We start from the raw sequence: 16,072 nt of genomic DNA on the forward strand, positions 1-16,072 counted from the left end.
TTTTTTTTTTTTGCTTTTGTTAGCTTAGAGTGTTAAGTGTTTACCTTTGACCCATAACTATTTTAGAGAAAAACATTGTGATGTGTATGCACATCTTGGATGCATGTAATGAAGTTAGAAAAATAAGATTACTTACAAGGAAAGATTAAATTGGAATATTTATCAGTTGGTTGCAATTCTTATAGACCTTGGTTGCAATTCTTATAGACCTTAACTGTTACAGAATTAAGAAATAAACAAATTTATAGAATGAGCATGACACGAGACATTGATGCGCCTAAAGAAATCAAACCTTCAAACCTTATAAAATGTGTCTATCAATGCAGGAAGCTCAACTGAGACAATTTCCTCTTAATAGGAACCTTGAAAACCTGGAAAGGGTTTAAGGTTCGATTGCTAAACCGTAATAAACTTACCACTTTCTTTTATTAAAATCTTAGCTATAAAAATGAAAAATTAAGATTTCGATTTGAAACCAAACCAACAATAGAATCAAAACTATAAAATTATTAGGCTTTTGGTTTGTAATTAAACCAAAAATATAATCAACACTATACAAATTAGGGTTTTGGTTTGAAATCGAACAAAAAATAGAACCAAAACTATATTATCAAACTTGATTAAAGTTTCGACATCATATTTATAAAGAAAGAGAAAGACCGAGAACTCGTATGCATAGATATGAAGAAAATAATAAATAAATAAATAAACCAAAATCATTAAGTGAGACCGAGTACTCGAATGCTAGAACAGTTTAAGAACGGGAAGAAATGAATCAGAAGAGAAAATCCAATAAATTCAAAATCTATAAACCCTATATCTGATCTGTAGTGTGAAGGATGGGGAGAGAAACTAATTGTTGGAGAGTCTTACTATTTTTTTCAAAATCAATTTCACTTCCAAATCTCCAAAACAAAACCTTGATTTAGAAGAGCACACTTGATGAAGAAAACCAACTCCCATAAGTTACCTCCAAGTAATAAACGATGAGATGGATCCACTGAGATAAAATAAAAAAAAATGAAATTAAGATGAGGAATTCATGGTCGAAAAACCCTAAACGATTTTGAGAGATTGAATCTTAAATTTGAGAAGAAAAAAATGATGAAAAAAAGAGATTTGATTAAAGCAAAGAAGGGAAGATTGACTTATTGGATCAAAAACTTCTGATAACATCTGGGAATGAGATTAGAAAAGGGGAAGTCGTGCGTGTTTTTGCAATAAAAACCTTGTAGCGACGATCAACATATGTGGTCATCGCTAAAAGATCCTATACCGACAATTAAAATATAGCCGCCGCAATAGTTTGTCGCTATAAATCATATTTCTTGTAGTATATATAACGTTCACAAACAATCGTATCCGAAACATTTCGGCACTTAAATTTCCATTTTTTGTAAAAACAATTAAATTTTCGACACTTTAAGTGCCAATTTATTACTCTTTTGATAATTTTAAAAAAATTAGTATTATTTTGATAAATAATTTTAATTATAAGTTTGTTTTTATTTTATAATTTTCCCTTAGAAAATTGGTCTTCCTAAGAAAAGGCTCTTACATCCATGACTTTAAATGTATATTTAGTCGCCTGTTCAAAGAAGAGAAGACCTGTTAGGTGAAGTAAGATAGATATTAAATAATTTTGAGTGTGTGTGCTGAGTCCATCTCAAATGGAGAACAATCGTCCAGCTGCTTATGGATGACTGTCACTTCAACTCTAGCAATTATTGGAAGAGTCTTATGCAAGCAAAACCCTTCAAAGCACGTGCAACAAATTGAAGAAAGAAGGACGTTTGAGATAAATATTGTAAAAGAGTTTTAAATAAGGGGAAGTATATAACCGAATAATTTTGATTATTAGGTAGATTTTAGATGACTTTCGTGGGAAGTATATCGGCACTTAAAGTGTCAATTTATTGCTCTTTTAATAATTTTTAAAAAATTACTATTATTTTTATAAATAATTTTAATTATATAATTTTTTATTTATTTATAATTTTCCCTTTAGAAAAATCTAAGGAAACGATGTTTGTTTGAAAGGTGACCCCTTGACCTTTGTCTTCTATTATAGATTAATAAAAAATCATCTAAATAATAATAATAAAAATTATTTTATCTTTTTAAAATTGTCATATTACTCTCTTAGATAACGACAATGATGATCATCAAATTAATTTTTGAGGTGTAGGCAGATCAATCTAAGGTCTAGAATACTTAGACTCATTCAAATGTACATTAAATTGAATTTTATTAAAATATAGCTTTAAAACTCAAGTCACATATTCATTGGATCCAACCAACTCAAAAACTTGTGACTTGACTCAAATGAATCAAATATAATTATATGAATTTTTAATATTTAAAATAAATAAAAATCTCCACAACAAATTTACATATAACCAGGCCAAGTTTCTAACTTGACTTGGTGCATTTTCAAGTGACTCGTAAAATTGGCTCCATCGAGTTTGAGACTAAGTTATTGCGAAATTCAATCAAGTTGATAGCGATATATAGAATTTTTATTTATTTATTGAGACTATTGGATTTCCCGATCACTTGACCCCAAACTTGGTGGGACTAACTTATCGAGTCAACCAAAAAATGCACCGACTGAGATCAAAAGCTTTATCGAGTTTTTTGGTTGTACATAATAACTGTGAAGAACAAAAAGATAATTATTTTTATTTATTTAAGTCTATATTTGTAAATTAATGTAATTTTATTTGGCTCATTTTTTGACTTGAGAGTTTTCTAGTTGATTTGATTTGTAGGGTGTTTGGGTTGAGTTTTAAAACTATACTTTAAATATTTAAAATTATTGTTAAATATTTTAATAAATTTAAGATAGATTTGAAGGGATCTAAATGTGTTAGACCTTAGATTCATCTACCTACGCATCAAAAATAATTTGAATGGTGATGATGATCCTCATCCTATCATTGTCATCATCATTTAGATTTTTTTTGTTAATCAATTAGAGAAGACCAATGTCAAAAGGCATGTTATCAAATCCTAAAGCCCAATGGTACCTCAAATATTCACTAAAAACGTAAAATGGCTACCTTTGATACAAACACAATTTCTTTTAAGAGTGTTGATTTTCCAACTCAATCTGACAGAATAATTAAAAATTTCATTGACGTGGCATGTGCAAGAATCATAGATTTTTTTTCCTTGGGATAAACAACTGCACATGTTTATCGGGATGTGGACTTGTGTATCCCAAGGGAATAATCTACAATTCTTGCACATGCCACGTTAATGAGTTTTTGAGTTATTTTATTAAAGTTGAGTTAGAAAATCATTATACTTCTTTTAAACGTAATTGTTGAGGGATAGTTTCAGGTATTTTCTTTCAAAAAATTTCAAAAGTTCAATTTTAAAATGACATCATTAAAAGAAAAAAACAAAAAAAATTATAAATAATACAAATTCTTGGCCTTAAGATTTTGAGCCGTGCTAGGGTGACACAGGATTTATTGTGATTCTTACAATTTTGACGTGGTCATGCATATATAATAATAAATGATTTTTATTCGTATGGGAAAAAAACACATCTATGGTTATGTTCACATTCACATCCCACGTCAGACTTGTGAGACTCATAAATTCTTTTTATCATTTCAGCATTTCCTAAGATTTTTGGTACATATTTATTTACAATAAATGAGTTTTTCAGTCGTTCTCCCTTTTTTTATTTTTCAACTTTCCTAATCTTTCCCTTCTTCCATTCAAACATCCATTTTCTGCCCCAAGAGGATAAATGATTTGACCTGAGTCAACCGTCATTGACCGATGTACGCTAGTTAGTTACCCTTTCACGCTGCGGGAACATTATCCTCTCTCTCTCTCTGGAGTAGTATCAATGGCGCTATCACCATCAAGAGCTCTCTCAAACCCATCAAACTCTCATATTCCAAACCCTAACCCTAATTCTCCATTATTTTACTCCCCAAAACCCCTGTTTCTCCTACAAAGGAGTTTCAGATCCTCTGCAATTATGTTTTGCGTAAACTCCGACGACCGGAATCTGACGCCACGCTCAACGTCGGCAACCTCCCCCGGTGTCCCCTCGCCATCTAAAGAAACCCGAAAACTGTATCCTGTGCTGCCCCAACTCGCCGCTTCTTTCATACTCTTCGTTGGCTTCGGCACCCGTGCCTGCTTGGCCGTCTCCGGCCAGCTCCCTTCCGTTCATGCTGCCACGTGTCACACTGTACATGAAGAGAGAATAGGTGGAAGCGTCGACGGAAATGATGATCATCTCCTCCAGCCAGATTCTGGTTTACTTCTTCTCCTCTTTTTCGGTAATTTGGGTGCTTTTGGGGTATGAAAATTATAGGAAGGCACTTTGTTCAAAATCGACAATCTTTTTTCTATACGACAATCCTTAACCGGGCGCGTGCCTAGTTAAAATTTTCATTTCTATCCATTGCGTGCGTTCCTCGGTATGTTCTTAACCAATATTGTGTGTTGTGATAAGGAGTCATAAAACCCCTAGTGTGTATGCAGCGGCATACATATAATACATATCTACAACAAATATAAAAAATATGCTATTGATTGTAATGTTAATTTAAAAAATATAATTTATTTAAAAATATAATTTGAAAAGACATATTTGGAGGAGATATTAGAAAATTGTTAGTCGGATTACGCAATGTCTCATTTGCAATTCCTTCACATCCAACCATCACATATATAAACTTCATATTGAAATCATATACTGCCATGACATTTTGAAAGCATTTTCCCTGTCCCCTTCCTTTCAATGAGACTTATTGAGGAAGGGGATGTGCGCATCAATTAGTATGTCATCTAATGCATTGACGACACCCTTAAATGACCCTTCTATCAAATGTACATGAGATCGAATTTCTTCCATTGGCCTGTTAAATGCTTGAGGGACTATTATTTCTCGTACAAACTGTATCTTTGCATCAAACACTTTGAAAATACCTACTTACGATATCTCTAGAATATTGCATATTGTCATCAAGAACATTGTCATTTTCTCTTTCAAATTTATATATTTGCTTTCACCGAGTCATTTTTTATATTGAAAATATTCACATAATTGTACGAAGGCACTCTTCTCCATCCTAAAGATATCGTACATTTGTGTCCAAGATCCTTCCAAAAGTTTTCGCACATATGCCTTGCTAGAAAGTGACAAAGTGCGGAACCTTTGTCGAACATTCATACGATTTTTAAGCTTAAGTATGAAGAGTAATGCTATTAATCTCACTAATAATCATTGTTTTGATGTCATTATCACTAAAACACGATTAAAAATTATAGAAATTAATACTAATTGAAGTTATGAAGAGGGATTCTTCAAACATGTACTTCTAGTAAGTTATAATATGTTTATTTGATTAAGTAACCAGATAATAAGAAAATAATTTCAAATAAACAAACAAAGTTTTATAATATCATCTAATGATAATAACCCCAAAATATCATGTATAGTAACAATCTAAAAATATCAAAATAACCAATAGAACATTGATTTTCATACAAAAAGAGAGAAATGTTTGATTTCAACAATTAATTGCTTCTAATAAACTCAAAAAATTGAACATTTTCCGTTTCATTATCCAAGTCCATGAATGTTTACTTTAATTCCTATAGTTGCGTAATTTTCAATATAACAACATGGTAAACATGACTAATTACGACCCCTAAGTTCTTCATAACTTCATTCACATCTTTGAAATAAGGGTCTTTGCTTGTCTTTTCATCATTAATTTGTTTTCGATAATAAGTCTTTCGAAGTGTTCCTCAATGGTGTCATCACTATTCGAACTCCTACGTCTCTTTTTCATCAGACTTTGGGATGTATTCTCATCTGGTGGGATGGTACCGATGACACTATTCATTCTTAGGGTACTAGGGGTGTCTTTCATACTGACACCTTGGAAGTATGTATCACTTTCCCCTGAAAATGAGTCATCATAAGTGTCTTCATCATCCAAATTTGTGTACTCCTCCATAGGTTTTGAACCATCCACCTGTGTATGAACAGTAGGGCGCAGGATTGATGATAAGACACTCCATACGTTATTCCCGTTTGAAAGAATACTTTAAAAAATACCCACCATCATTTCAGCATCTTTGAAAGATTTGGTCGTAAACTTCCTAGCTTCGGGGATTCTCTATTTCAAACAATAATATAAAAATAATTATACTAAGTCTAGTTAATCAAGTTAAAAATATGTAGTTAAAGGTAATGACTTGCCTCTGCAACATTATCCCATTTATGCGAAGGCCTATTTATAGTATTGATATCCGTACTAAGCCCAATGTCTATTCGAATAATCTAATAAGTTTTCTTCATATGTTGTAATCAACCTTCAAGTAATCATATTGATTTTTGCATACCTTACGACTAAAATTCACCCCTTATGCTATATTGAATTCAGATTCTAGTCTTTTCTATGAAGTAGTGGTAAGGGATACTCCTTTATACCCTTCCTTATTCACCTCTCTCAAGCACAACTCAAGGAAGTGCTTCTTTTTCGAATGGTCCGTGGGTCGAATAACTCGTAGGGTTAAATGCAAGTACTTCCTCTTTGTGATGCTTGTACTCTTAATGAAATGCTATAAACAATGATCAGGATAACACAACATCTCTTTAACTCCAAGTCGCAAGTAACATCTCTAATATAACTTGGGAAATCTATAGATTTCAAATTAGTAAAAGAAAGTTTGGCGCATTAAAATGTCTAAAATAAATATAAAAAAAAGATTTTCATGGATCACTCTTGGCCAAATTTGAGAAATATGGATTATAAATAGAAGAAACGGGGGAAGGTTAGTATTTAAAGTCACATGAATTTAGTTGTGTTAATTAAATACAAAATCTTGAAAATTCATTTTGATTGGCCCAAGATGATTTTACTACAACTTAGGTTTATCAGTATAATGTTTCGTTGCTATTTATTGATATGGCTTCTAAGAATATGGATAAAGAAAGGAGTAACTAAAACTCTCAACAAGAAAAGATTGTTGATAGGGCAAATTTTGCTACGGACCACTTGAAGAGGAAGCACTTCCTTGAGTTGTGCTTGAGAGAGGCGAACAAGGTGTTGAGTGTTGTGGTATCTGCCTCCATTCCTGTGTGTCGGGCTCACGTATCATGCCCTAGTTTGACCCATGACCCTCTTATATTCATAGTTGTGCCTTACCCATCAGATCAATCTTTTGTGGTAAATGGTTGTCAACATGGTATCAGAGCGCTAGGTTCGTATAGATCACGGGTTTGAGTCTCCTCGAGGGAATTTTCCATCCTAATGTGTGAGGGGGAGTGTTGAGTGTTGTGGTATCCACCTCTGCTCCCAGGTGTCATGTGTTCACTTATCATGCCCTAGTCTGACCTGTGACCCTCCTATATTCATAGTTGCGACTTTCCTATCAGATCGGTCTTTTGGGATAAATGGTTGTCAACTCAAGGAAGGGTATAAAGGACTATCCCTTGTCATTGCTTAATGGAAAATATTATAATCTAAATTCAATCTGGTGTGAAAGGTGAATTTTAGTCATAAAGTGTTCAAAAATCAATATGATTAGTTAAGGACTAATTACAACATATAATGAAAACTTATTGGATTATTCAGGTATGGGCGTAGTACGGATATGAATACTATAAATTGACTTCCGTAGAAGTGGGATGCTGTTCTAGAGGCAAGTCTTTACCCTTAACTACATATTTTTAACTTGATCAGTTAAACTAAGTCTAATTACTTTTATATTATTGTTTGAAATAGAAAATTCTCAAAGTTAGGAAGTTTAGGAACTAGTCTCTCATAGATGCTGAAATGATAGAGGGGATTTTTAAAAGCACTCTTTCAAATGGGGATAACGCAAGGAGTTCCTTTTCATCAACCCCACACCCCTGCCATTCATAGACAGGTGGATAATCTTTAACTTATGAAGGAGTACATAAATTTGGATGATGAAGACACTTATGGTGACCCATTTTCAAGAGAAGGGGATATATACTTCCAAAGTGTTAGTGTGGAAGACATCCCTAGTACCTCAAAAATGAATAATGACATCGTTACCATCTTATTTAATGAGAACATATCCCAATGTTCAATGAAAAAGAGGCGAACGAGTTCGAATGGTGGTGATACCATTGAGAAACACCGAGAGAGACTTATTAATGTCATCGAAAAACATATTAATGATAAAAAAAAAATTAGCAAGGACACTTGTTTTTAAGATGTGAATGAAGTTATGAAGACTAAAAGAACTTTGAGGGTCGTAAGCAGTCGTACTGATCATGTTGCTATATTGAATTTTGCGCAACTATCAAAATTAAAGCAATCATTCATGAACTTTGATAATGAAGTGGAAAAAGTTCAATTTTTTGAGTTTATTGGAAACATTTAGTTGTTGAAGTAAAACCTATCTCTCTTTTTGTATGAAAACAAATGATGTATTGGTTATTTTGATATATTGGATTGTTTTCATGAATGACATTTTGTAGTTATTATCATCGATGATATATAAAATTTTGTTTGTTTAATAGAAATTAATTTTTTATTGTCTGGTTACTTAATGAAATAGACATGTTATACTTTATTAGAAGTACATGTTTGGAGAATCCCTTTTTATAGTTTTAATTACTACTAACTTTTAGAGTTTTTCATCGTGTTTTAGTGATAATCATGTCAAAATAATGATTATTAATAAGATTAATAAAATTACTCTTCATGTTTAAGCTTAAAAATCGTACGAATATTCGACAAAGGTTGTGCATGTTATCACTTTTTGGCAAAGCATATGTGCGGGAGCTTTTAGAAGGATCTTGGACACAAATGTACAAGATATTTAGGATGAAGAAGAATGTCTTTGTACAGTTATGTGAATATTTTCGACATAAAAATTGGCTCAGTGATAGCATATATATAGATTTGGAATAAAAAATAGCAATGTTCTTGATGATAATATGGCATAATTGTCAAAATCGATTTGTAAAATTCTAATGTTATGGAGAAATCGTAAGTAGGTATTTTCTTGAAGTATTGGATGCAATGATACAGTTTGCACAAGAGGTAATAGTCCACCATCAATTGACAGAGGCCAATGGGAGAAATTCGATCTCATGTACATTTGAGAGAATGGTCATTTAAGATGTCGTTAGTGCATTGGATGACATACTAATTGATGCACACATTATATTTCATCAAATCCCATTTAAAGGAAGGGGACGAGAAAAATGCTTCAAAACGTCATGACGATGTGTGATTTCGATATGAATTTCATATATGTGATGGTTGGATGGGAAGGAATTGCACATGGCTTGAGAGTGTTAAATGAGACATTGCGTAATCCGACTAATAATTTTCCAATGCCTCTTTCGGGTGTATCTTTTCAAATTACATTTTTAAATAAATTATATTTTTTAGATTAACATTACAATCAATAGTATATGTTTTCCATTTTTTTTATGTTTATATATTATCTGAGTAATGTGGCATACACACATTTGGGGTTTAATAACTCCCTATTGCAACACATGATATTGGTTAAGAACATACCGAGGAACGCGCGCAATGGGTAGAAAGGAGAAATTTAACCATGAACATGCCCAGTTATGGAATGTAATTGAGAGGGCCTTTAGTGTATTGAAAAAAAGATTCCTGGTTTTAAACAAAATGCCTTCATATCATTTTCACATCCAATGAGACATTGTTATTTCCGGTTAAATTAGAATAGTAGAAGGGTAATATTGTCAAAATGACATTATGTTTTTAAAATTGGTAAACAAACAACTTTTCCTGAACAAGATTTCCGAATTCAAAAACTACTTTCCAGAATTCAAAAGTGTTACCAAACATACCCTCAGTGATTTAGTCTACACAAACAATGGAGGGGAGAGGTCTTCACAGTAGGAAGTTCACTTGGCAGTTGAGTTGGTCAGCTCAATACCATCTGCCATGTGGCAAAGGGCTATTGGACTGGAATTTGCCCACATTGAGATTTGGGGGGAGAGAGAGAGTGAGAGGTGGCAAAAACATGTGAACCCATTCTTGCACCTACCACCTTAGCTGCCATTTAATCCAATTTTAATAATTTAAATATTTGGGTAATATAGAAATATTTTGTGATTGAACAACTATTAATCCAATTATACCAAAAAATAATAATTACTTATACATGTAGGAAAATTGCTGCTCTTATTATTTTTTGCTTTTGTTTTTTCTTTTAAATTTCATTATTTTTTGAATGGTTTACATTTGATAACAAAAGACTTGGCTTCGGATAGAATGGAATGGAGGAACCTGACCCCAAATCTTTGTATAAGACTTTGTTCTTGTTGTTTTATTTCCACATGGTTTGCATTTGATTAGGAAGGTTGAATTGAGCTTCATTTTTTGCAAGTAAAACCATTTTCAGAGAATATGGAGAATCGTGATAAGGGAAAATTCGATATTGACGAAAATATAGAAGATAAGGAGTTGAAGGCTGCTTTAGAACGTTGGAAGTCTAAAACATTCGCCTTAACTGTCCCTCTAAGAATTGTTGCTCTCCGTGGCTCTATACCTCCTTCATGGATTAAGGTTTAATGCCTACTTTATTTTATTTTTTACTCCTTTTTTATTTCCTTCACCTCCTCTACAATTGCGTATTTTAAAACAGAGGATACTTCTTCTAAACTGTGAACATCTTTTTGATATATTGGGGGCTGTAATTTGTGTTATGTGCAATGTTGTTAAATAGCAAATGAACATGTGCAACCAGCACATTCTGTTCGTATATGCGATTTTGCACATCGCATATGCGATGGCATATGCTACAAGAAAAAAATGCAGAAAAATATGCCATCTCATATTGACAGATAGCATAATTTGGGGTATGTGACTGTAGCATATGCAATTTTCACTTTGAATTGCCATGTGCATTGGAAATGTGCCAAAAGTTATGTATTTGAAATTTGAATAATTTATATCCTTCATATTCGTACATTGTTTTTGGTATTTAGTTAACTTTTGTTTATTGATTTCACGGCATATAGGATTTTATGCAATCACAAGGAAGGAGATTACAGTTACGTTCCGAGTTCCGTGGGAGTCTTAATGACATATTCTCTGATCTTTCTTCATCCTTGAGCAAAGGAAACCTTGAGCCTAAATCAGCTATGGCAGCTGATATTGTCACAATTGGCGACTCATGGCTAAGTTTGGGAATCAGTAAGGGTATAATTGAACCCATAAAGGGCGTAGAAGGACGAGATTGGTTTAAAGGTTTAAATGAAAAATGGAAGGTAAAATACATAAAATCTTGTTTTGTCATTTTTGTTTGATTGAGTTTTTTGATTCATTATACTTAGAGTTGTATTTGCTGGTGCTATATATATATATATGGGAAATGTTCAGCAACAAACATTTTGGCAAAACATTTTTCAAAACATGGGTTAGAGGTTTTGGAATGGGCTGATTTTTGGTGAGGATGATCTCTACTGTGAGTAGATCATCATCACCAAAAATCAGCCCATTCCAAAACTTCTAACCCCATCAAAAATGATTTACAAAAAATGGACGGTCCACGATTTTTCAACTTGTAAACTGGGGCTAAAAGTTTTGGAATGGGCTGATTTTTGGTGAGGATGATCTCCTCACCGTAGAGATCATCCTCACCAAAAATCAGCCCATTCCAAAACCTCTAACCCATGTTTTGAAAAATGTTTTGCCAAAATGTTTGTTGCTGAACGGGACCCTATATATATATATATCATGAACAGTACATATAACATGACACTTTTGTTTTATAGTTGTTCCAGGTTAAGTCATGTTGAGTTGGCCAGTAACTATGATGAAAAAAGCAACAAAGAAATTCATTAGACTGATTACCTTAGATGTATAAGATCAAAGAAACACAGTTTCTTTTTTTATTTTTTTTTTGTTCTTATGAAACTTAAAAATAGGATTCTAGAATTTTCTATGAACATTTTATGGAAAACTAGTGAATATATTATAGCAGTAGTTGAGAAATGCTAGCCATAATAGCAAGGAAAACAATTCTTAAAACCTTTTTAGTAAGGTTGAATACTTGATATTTGCATTTTCTGATCCATTTTAACATATTGGACTTTTTTTATTTATTTAAATTTTACTAAAATATGCTCAGGTTTATTTACGCAGAAACAGTAAAGGAGAGTTAGATTCTGATGGGAAAATATGGGCGGCTCCATATCGATGGGGAAGCATGGTAATAGCATACAAGAAGAACAAATTTCAAAAACATAATATGGCTCCTATTGAGGTAACCTAGCTGTAAAATTATGAAGTCTTTTTCTTTATATGCTGTGAAGCCTTTCCTTACAAGTTCAGAGTTGAAACCAAGATGATTTACTATTAAACTAATTGACTAATCTCAATGCATATAGTTTAGTTATTTCTTTCTTCCTTTTATTTGTGTTGATGATTTTCTTATCATACTCTGTTCATCTCTTTATTGTTATTGTCAACATTTCATTAGCTAATGTAATCTCTTGAAACTGTTCAAGTTTAAGCTGTTCTAACGTAGAAAGGAAAATAAAAGGAATAATTTTGTGCTCCCAAGATTCATTTTTAGAACATGATTATCTCATAAAACACACCTTATTCTTTGCTTATTTGAGTGTAATTTTGTATGAGATTCGATTCACTTAATGAACTTTTTCTGGTGTATTCTATAACCAATATTATGTGGTAAATCAAATTGAATGTAGCATTCTGGAAGATTAATAACCACAATTGCAGGACTGGGGGGATTTGTGGAGGCCTGAGCTTGCTGGGAAGATTTCAATGGTTGATTCTCCTAGAGAGGTTATTGGTGCAGTTTTGAAGTATATGGGGGCCTCATACAATACAAAGAACATAGACTTACAAGTTACTGGTGGAAGTGAAGCTGCCATGCAGAATCTGGCACTGCTTCAAAAACAGGTATTTTATTGAAGATTATTTTCAGGTCATTGGCTTCTGTTGCTTACAGGATAATTGTTCAGAATTAGCAGAAAATTACACCTGAACAATGCTTGGAGTATTTGTTTCAAACAACAAGGGAAAGATTTGGGAACAAATGGAAAAATAGGGAAAAATATTGCGAACTATGAAAAATGAAACATATATATTAGATATTATTCTTAGTTTTCAATATATTTATTTGAGAAACACGCACACCCACCCCTGTTGAATATTTATACATGATAATGAGTTTCCACACTTCATTATACAAGCTATGATGAGAAAAAAAAGAGTCTAACCATTGACATATCTTTTGAGTAAAATAACAAGCTATTGAAAAACTAGCAACCATGACATCAAGACATTATTATCTAATCCCACATTAAACTACATTGCATGAATCACCAAATCCTATATTATGTATCAAATCCCACATAAAACAATAGTCATAAATCACCAAATTACAAACAACCATAAGCCTTCAAAAATTAGCCAACATCCAAAGTCTCAGATGGTTTCTGCTAAAATTATGTTTTTTTTTTCTTTCTTCTGATTGGTTATTAAAGCACATGCATTTAACTGGCATTCTATAGGTTCGACTGTTTGACAGTGGCCACTACTTAAAGGCATTTGGAGTGGGAGATGTGTGGGTTGCTGTTGGATGGAGCAGCGATGTCCTTCCGGCAGCCAAGCGAATGTCAAATGTTGCAGTGATCGTTCCAAAGTCTGGATCTAGTTTGTGGGCTGATCTATGGGTATGCTCTGAATCCTATGCTATCATGTTCTGTTGCCTGTTCCTTTGAGTGGTGACCTCTCAAAGATATGTCTTCTTCACATTATGCTATAAAACAATATGACCAATGGTCCGAAAATCCATTAAAGGAAGTGTTATGATCATCTAATCTGATCAATTTCTTATTGATACATATCTTGTCCTAGTCCTAAGTTTGACACATCAAATCCTGTGTTCCTCACCCCTACATGCGAGCATTATCTCTTGGCATGCACTGTTGGTACGCTTCCCTTATGAACCGGACAGGTGCCTTAGGTTATTGAACTTGTTGCATTAATTGGTGTAGGCACTCTTTATGTCTTGATCATGACTTCTGAGCTCCGGCATCCTAGGTTTCATGTTCTTTTGGAATAAATTATTCAAATAATTTAAGGGGTTCTTTTGTCATATTTGGCATCTACATGTGAGCAGGATGTTGGTACATTGTTCTTATCAGTCAAACACGAACGATTGTCATATTTGGTATCCACAGAAAGAATTTGTGAGGTTCTTTTGACATTACCGATCAATACAAACATTTTAACTATGTGCAAATCTTTTACTGCGTTCCTCTCTATTTTTTCCTTGATTCCAAAGCAACTCTTCAGAGTTCCAGTTTTGCACCGTCTTGCTTTCTAGTCTCATTACTAACAGTAAATCATCTCATATTGAAACCTTAACACAGAGATCTGAGGTCAGTTTAAAGACTCATCTTACTCCATTCAATAGTATCTAAAGCCATGTCTTGTTTTGTCTGGACTTCCTCTCTAGTCTCATCAACTAATGCCACGTCATCTCACATATATCATCAAACCTTGTTCCAAAAATCTCGGGTTTTTAGAAAGACTCATTTTGCTTTATTCATATTCTGTCTAATTCCTTAAGCTAATTAAATGTGCTCGATCCATACCCTCTTTGGTCTTCCTATCTTTTCAAGCCTTCAACTTTTGCACGTTCCCTCCAACTTGTACATTCCTTCTAATGGGTTAAATGACTCATTTTTCTTAAAGAGAAGAAATGTCCCTCGACATATGAAATGAACTGTACATACATGTTAACGTACTATAATTTGTGGGATTTAGTGTGTCAGACACTTCATACCCTACACCAACATGTCTTCATGTTTTTTATTTGATAACCAAATACCAAGTTGTATCCCTTGCAGGCAATTCCTGCTGCCCCTAGATTCGCAACAAATCATATCGGTGGGCGAGTCAGGGGTCCTTCTCCATTAACCCACCAATGGATAGAATTCTGTTTACAAGCTGCTAGAGCATTGCCTTTCAAGCAAGAAGTTATCCCAGGGTCATCTCCCTTTTGCCTTGTAGATCCTCCATTTGAAGGATCTCAAGAGTTCACAAAGGGTAAGCCAAAACTGGACACAAACCTCATTGCTGGAGTACCCCCACCTGATATTTTAGCCAAATGTGAGTTTCTGGAACCTCTATCAGAGTCTTCATTGAAGGATTACCAACGGCTGATTACTAGCATGCAGAAACCTGGTCATGGTTGGATCAATAATGTGCAGCATTATATGTCGTCTATGGTTCAGAGCTTTCAGTTGAAGCCCCAGTCAACTTAACATGAAAATTTGTGAACTTCTCGAAGATTATGGAGAATCTTCAAATATGCCAAGGATTGAATGCTCCACACATGTATTGAAGTTTTGTGAGAATCTTGTATTTATAAGTTACATTTACATTTAACGCTCATTGGACAAAATCATTCATTGTTTGTATTCTGGAGAACAATTATGTATAATCCTATGCTGGCAAAAGGAGCTTTCTTTGTACATTGGCTGACAGTTCTCAATTTGAAGAGAAATTTCCATTCATGGTCATCAAGCTCTTTCACCATATAACTTACCGTACTCAATTTACCAGCACAAATGTTGTTTTGCATTTGTTCTGAGCCACTAATAACCTCAGGGTTTGGTAGAAAGAAAGAAAGAGGGTCTGTGGATTATTATTGTGTGACTAGGTAGCTGTAATTGAGTTTTTGATGGCTTTTCTGATAGTAAAATTGTTCTTGAAGGAGTTGCACAAGGGGCAGAGATTGATCCTCCATGTTTGAAGCTGTGCCGATCAATGTGAACAATTTTCTGCTTGATTAGAAATCTTCATTGAAGATATAAACAAGGTTTAAAATCTCATCTCTAACCAAGACGGTCTCGATTGAAAAGTTCCAAAATATTTTGAAACATTCGATGTATTGTTCATCTTGGCCAAAGCTAGAATGTTTCAGATGAAGCATTACAAACAGAAAGGAACTTTAAACCATGGATGTAAACACATCCAAAGGGATAAAAAATAAAAATAAAAATAAAAACTGATTTAGACCATAA

The 16,072-nt window shown here is 33.4% G+C and overlaps 1 protein-coding gene across 3 annotated transcripts; it reads left to right on the top strand.

Annotated features, from left to right (window-relative positions):
• The first annotated feature begins 3,692 nt into the window (after positions 1-3,692).
• On the top strand, positions 3,693-15,568 carry LOC147391702 (putrescine-binding periplasmic protein-like protein). 3 transcript variants are annotated; one of them, XM_086458536.1, is made up of 7 exons: positions 3,693-4,283; positions 10,393-10,571; positions 11,027-11,275; positions 12,139-12,273; positions 12,753-12,935; positions 13,550-13,711; positions 14,894-15,568. In XM_086458536.1, exons 1-7 carry the CDS (start codon positions 3,866-3,868, stop codon positions 15,308-15,310), a joined length of 1,743 nt encoding a protein of 580 aa, XP_086314662.1. In that variant the 5' UTR covers positions 3,693-3,865; the 3' UTR covers positions 15,311-15,568. The 3 variants fall into 3 exon arrangements, with proteins under 3 accessions (XP_086314662.1, XP_086314663.1, XP_086314664.1); XM_086458537.1 differs by having other exon boundaries at positions 10,408-10,571; XM_086458538.1 differs by having other exon boundaries at positions 4,154-4,283; positions 10,362-10,571.
• Positions 15,569-16,072: the final 504 nt, after the last annotated feature.

This window comes from Akebia trifoliata, chromosome 11, assembly GCF_017979445.1.
Source record: "Akebia trifoliata isolate Shusen 1 chromosome 11, ASM1797944v1, whole genome shotgun sequence".
In the NCBI taxonomy this organism is placed as follows: Eukaryota; Viridiplantae; Streptophyta; class Magnoliopsida; order Ranunculales; family Lardizabalaceae; genus Akebia; species Akebia trifoliata.

What these genes read in the sequence shown, in the direction of transcription:
- LOC147391702 (XM_086458536.1), top strand. Translation starts at nt 3,866, where the DNA reads ATGGCGCTATCACCATCAAGAGCTCTCTCAAACCCATCAAACTCTCAT. An exon ending in TCTCCTCCAGCCAGATTCTG is followed by an intron (nt 4,284 to 10,392) that starts GTTTACTTCTTC and finishes ATTTTTTGCAAG; the next exon opens with TAAAACCATTTTCAGAGAAT. An exon ending in TACCTCCTTCATGGATTAAG is followed by an intron (nt 10,572 to 11,026) that starts GTTTAATGCCTA and finishes CACGGCATATAG; the next exon opens with GATTTTATGCAATCACAAGG.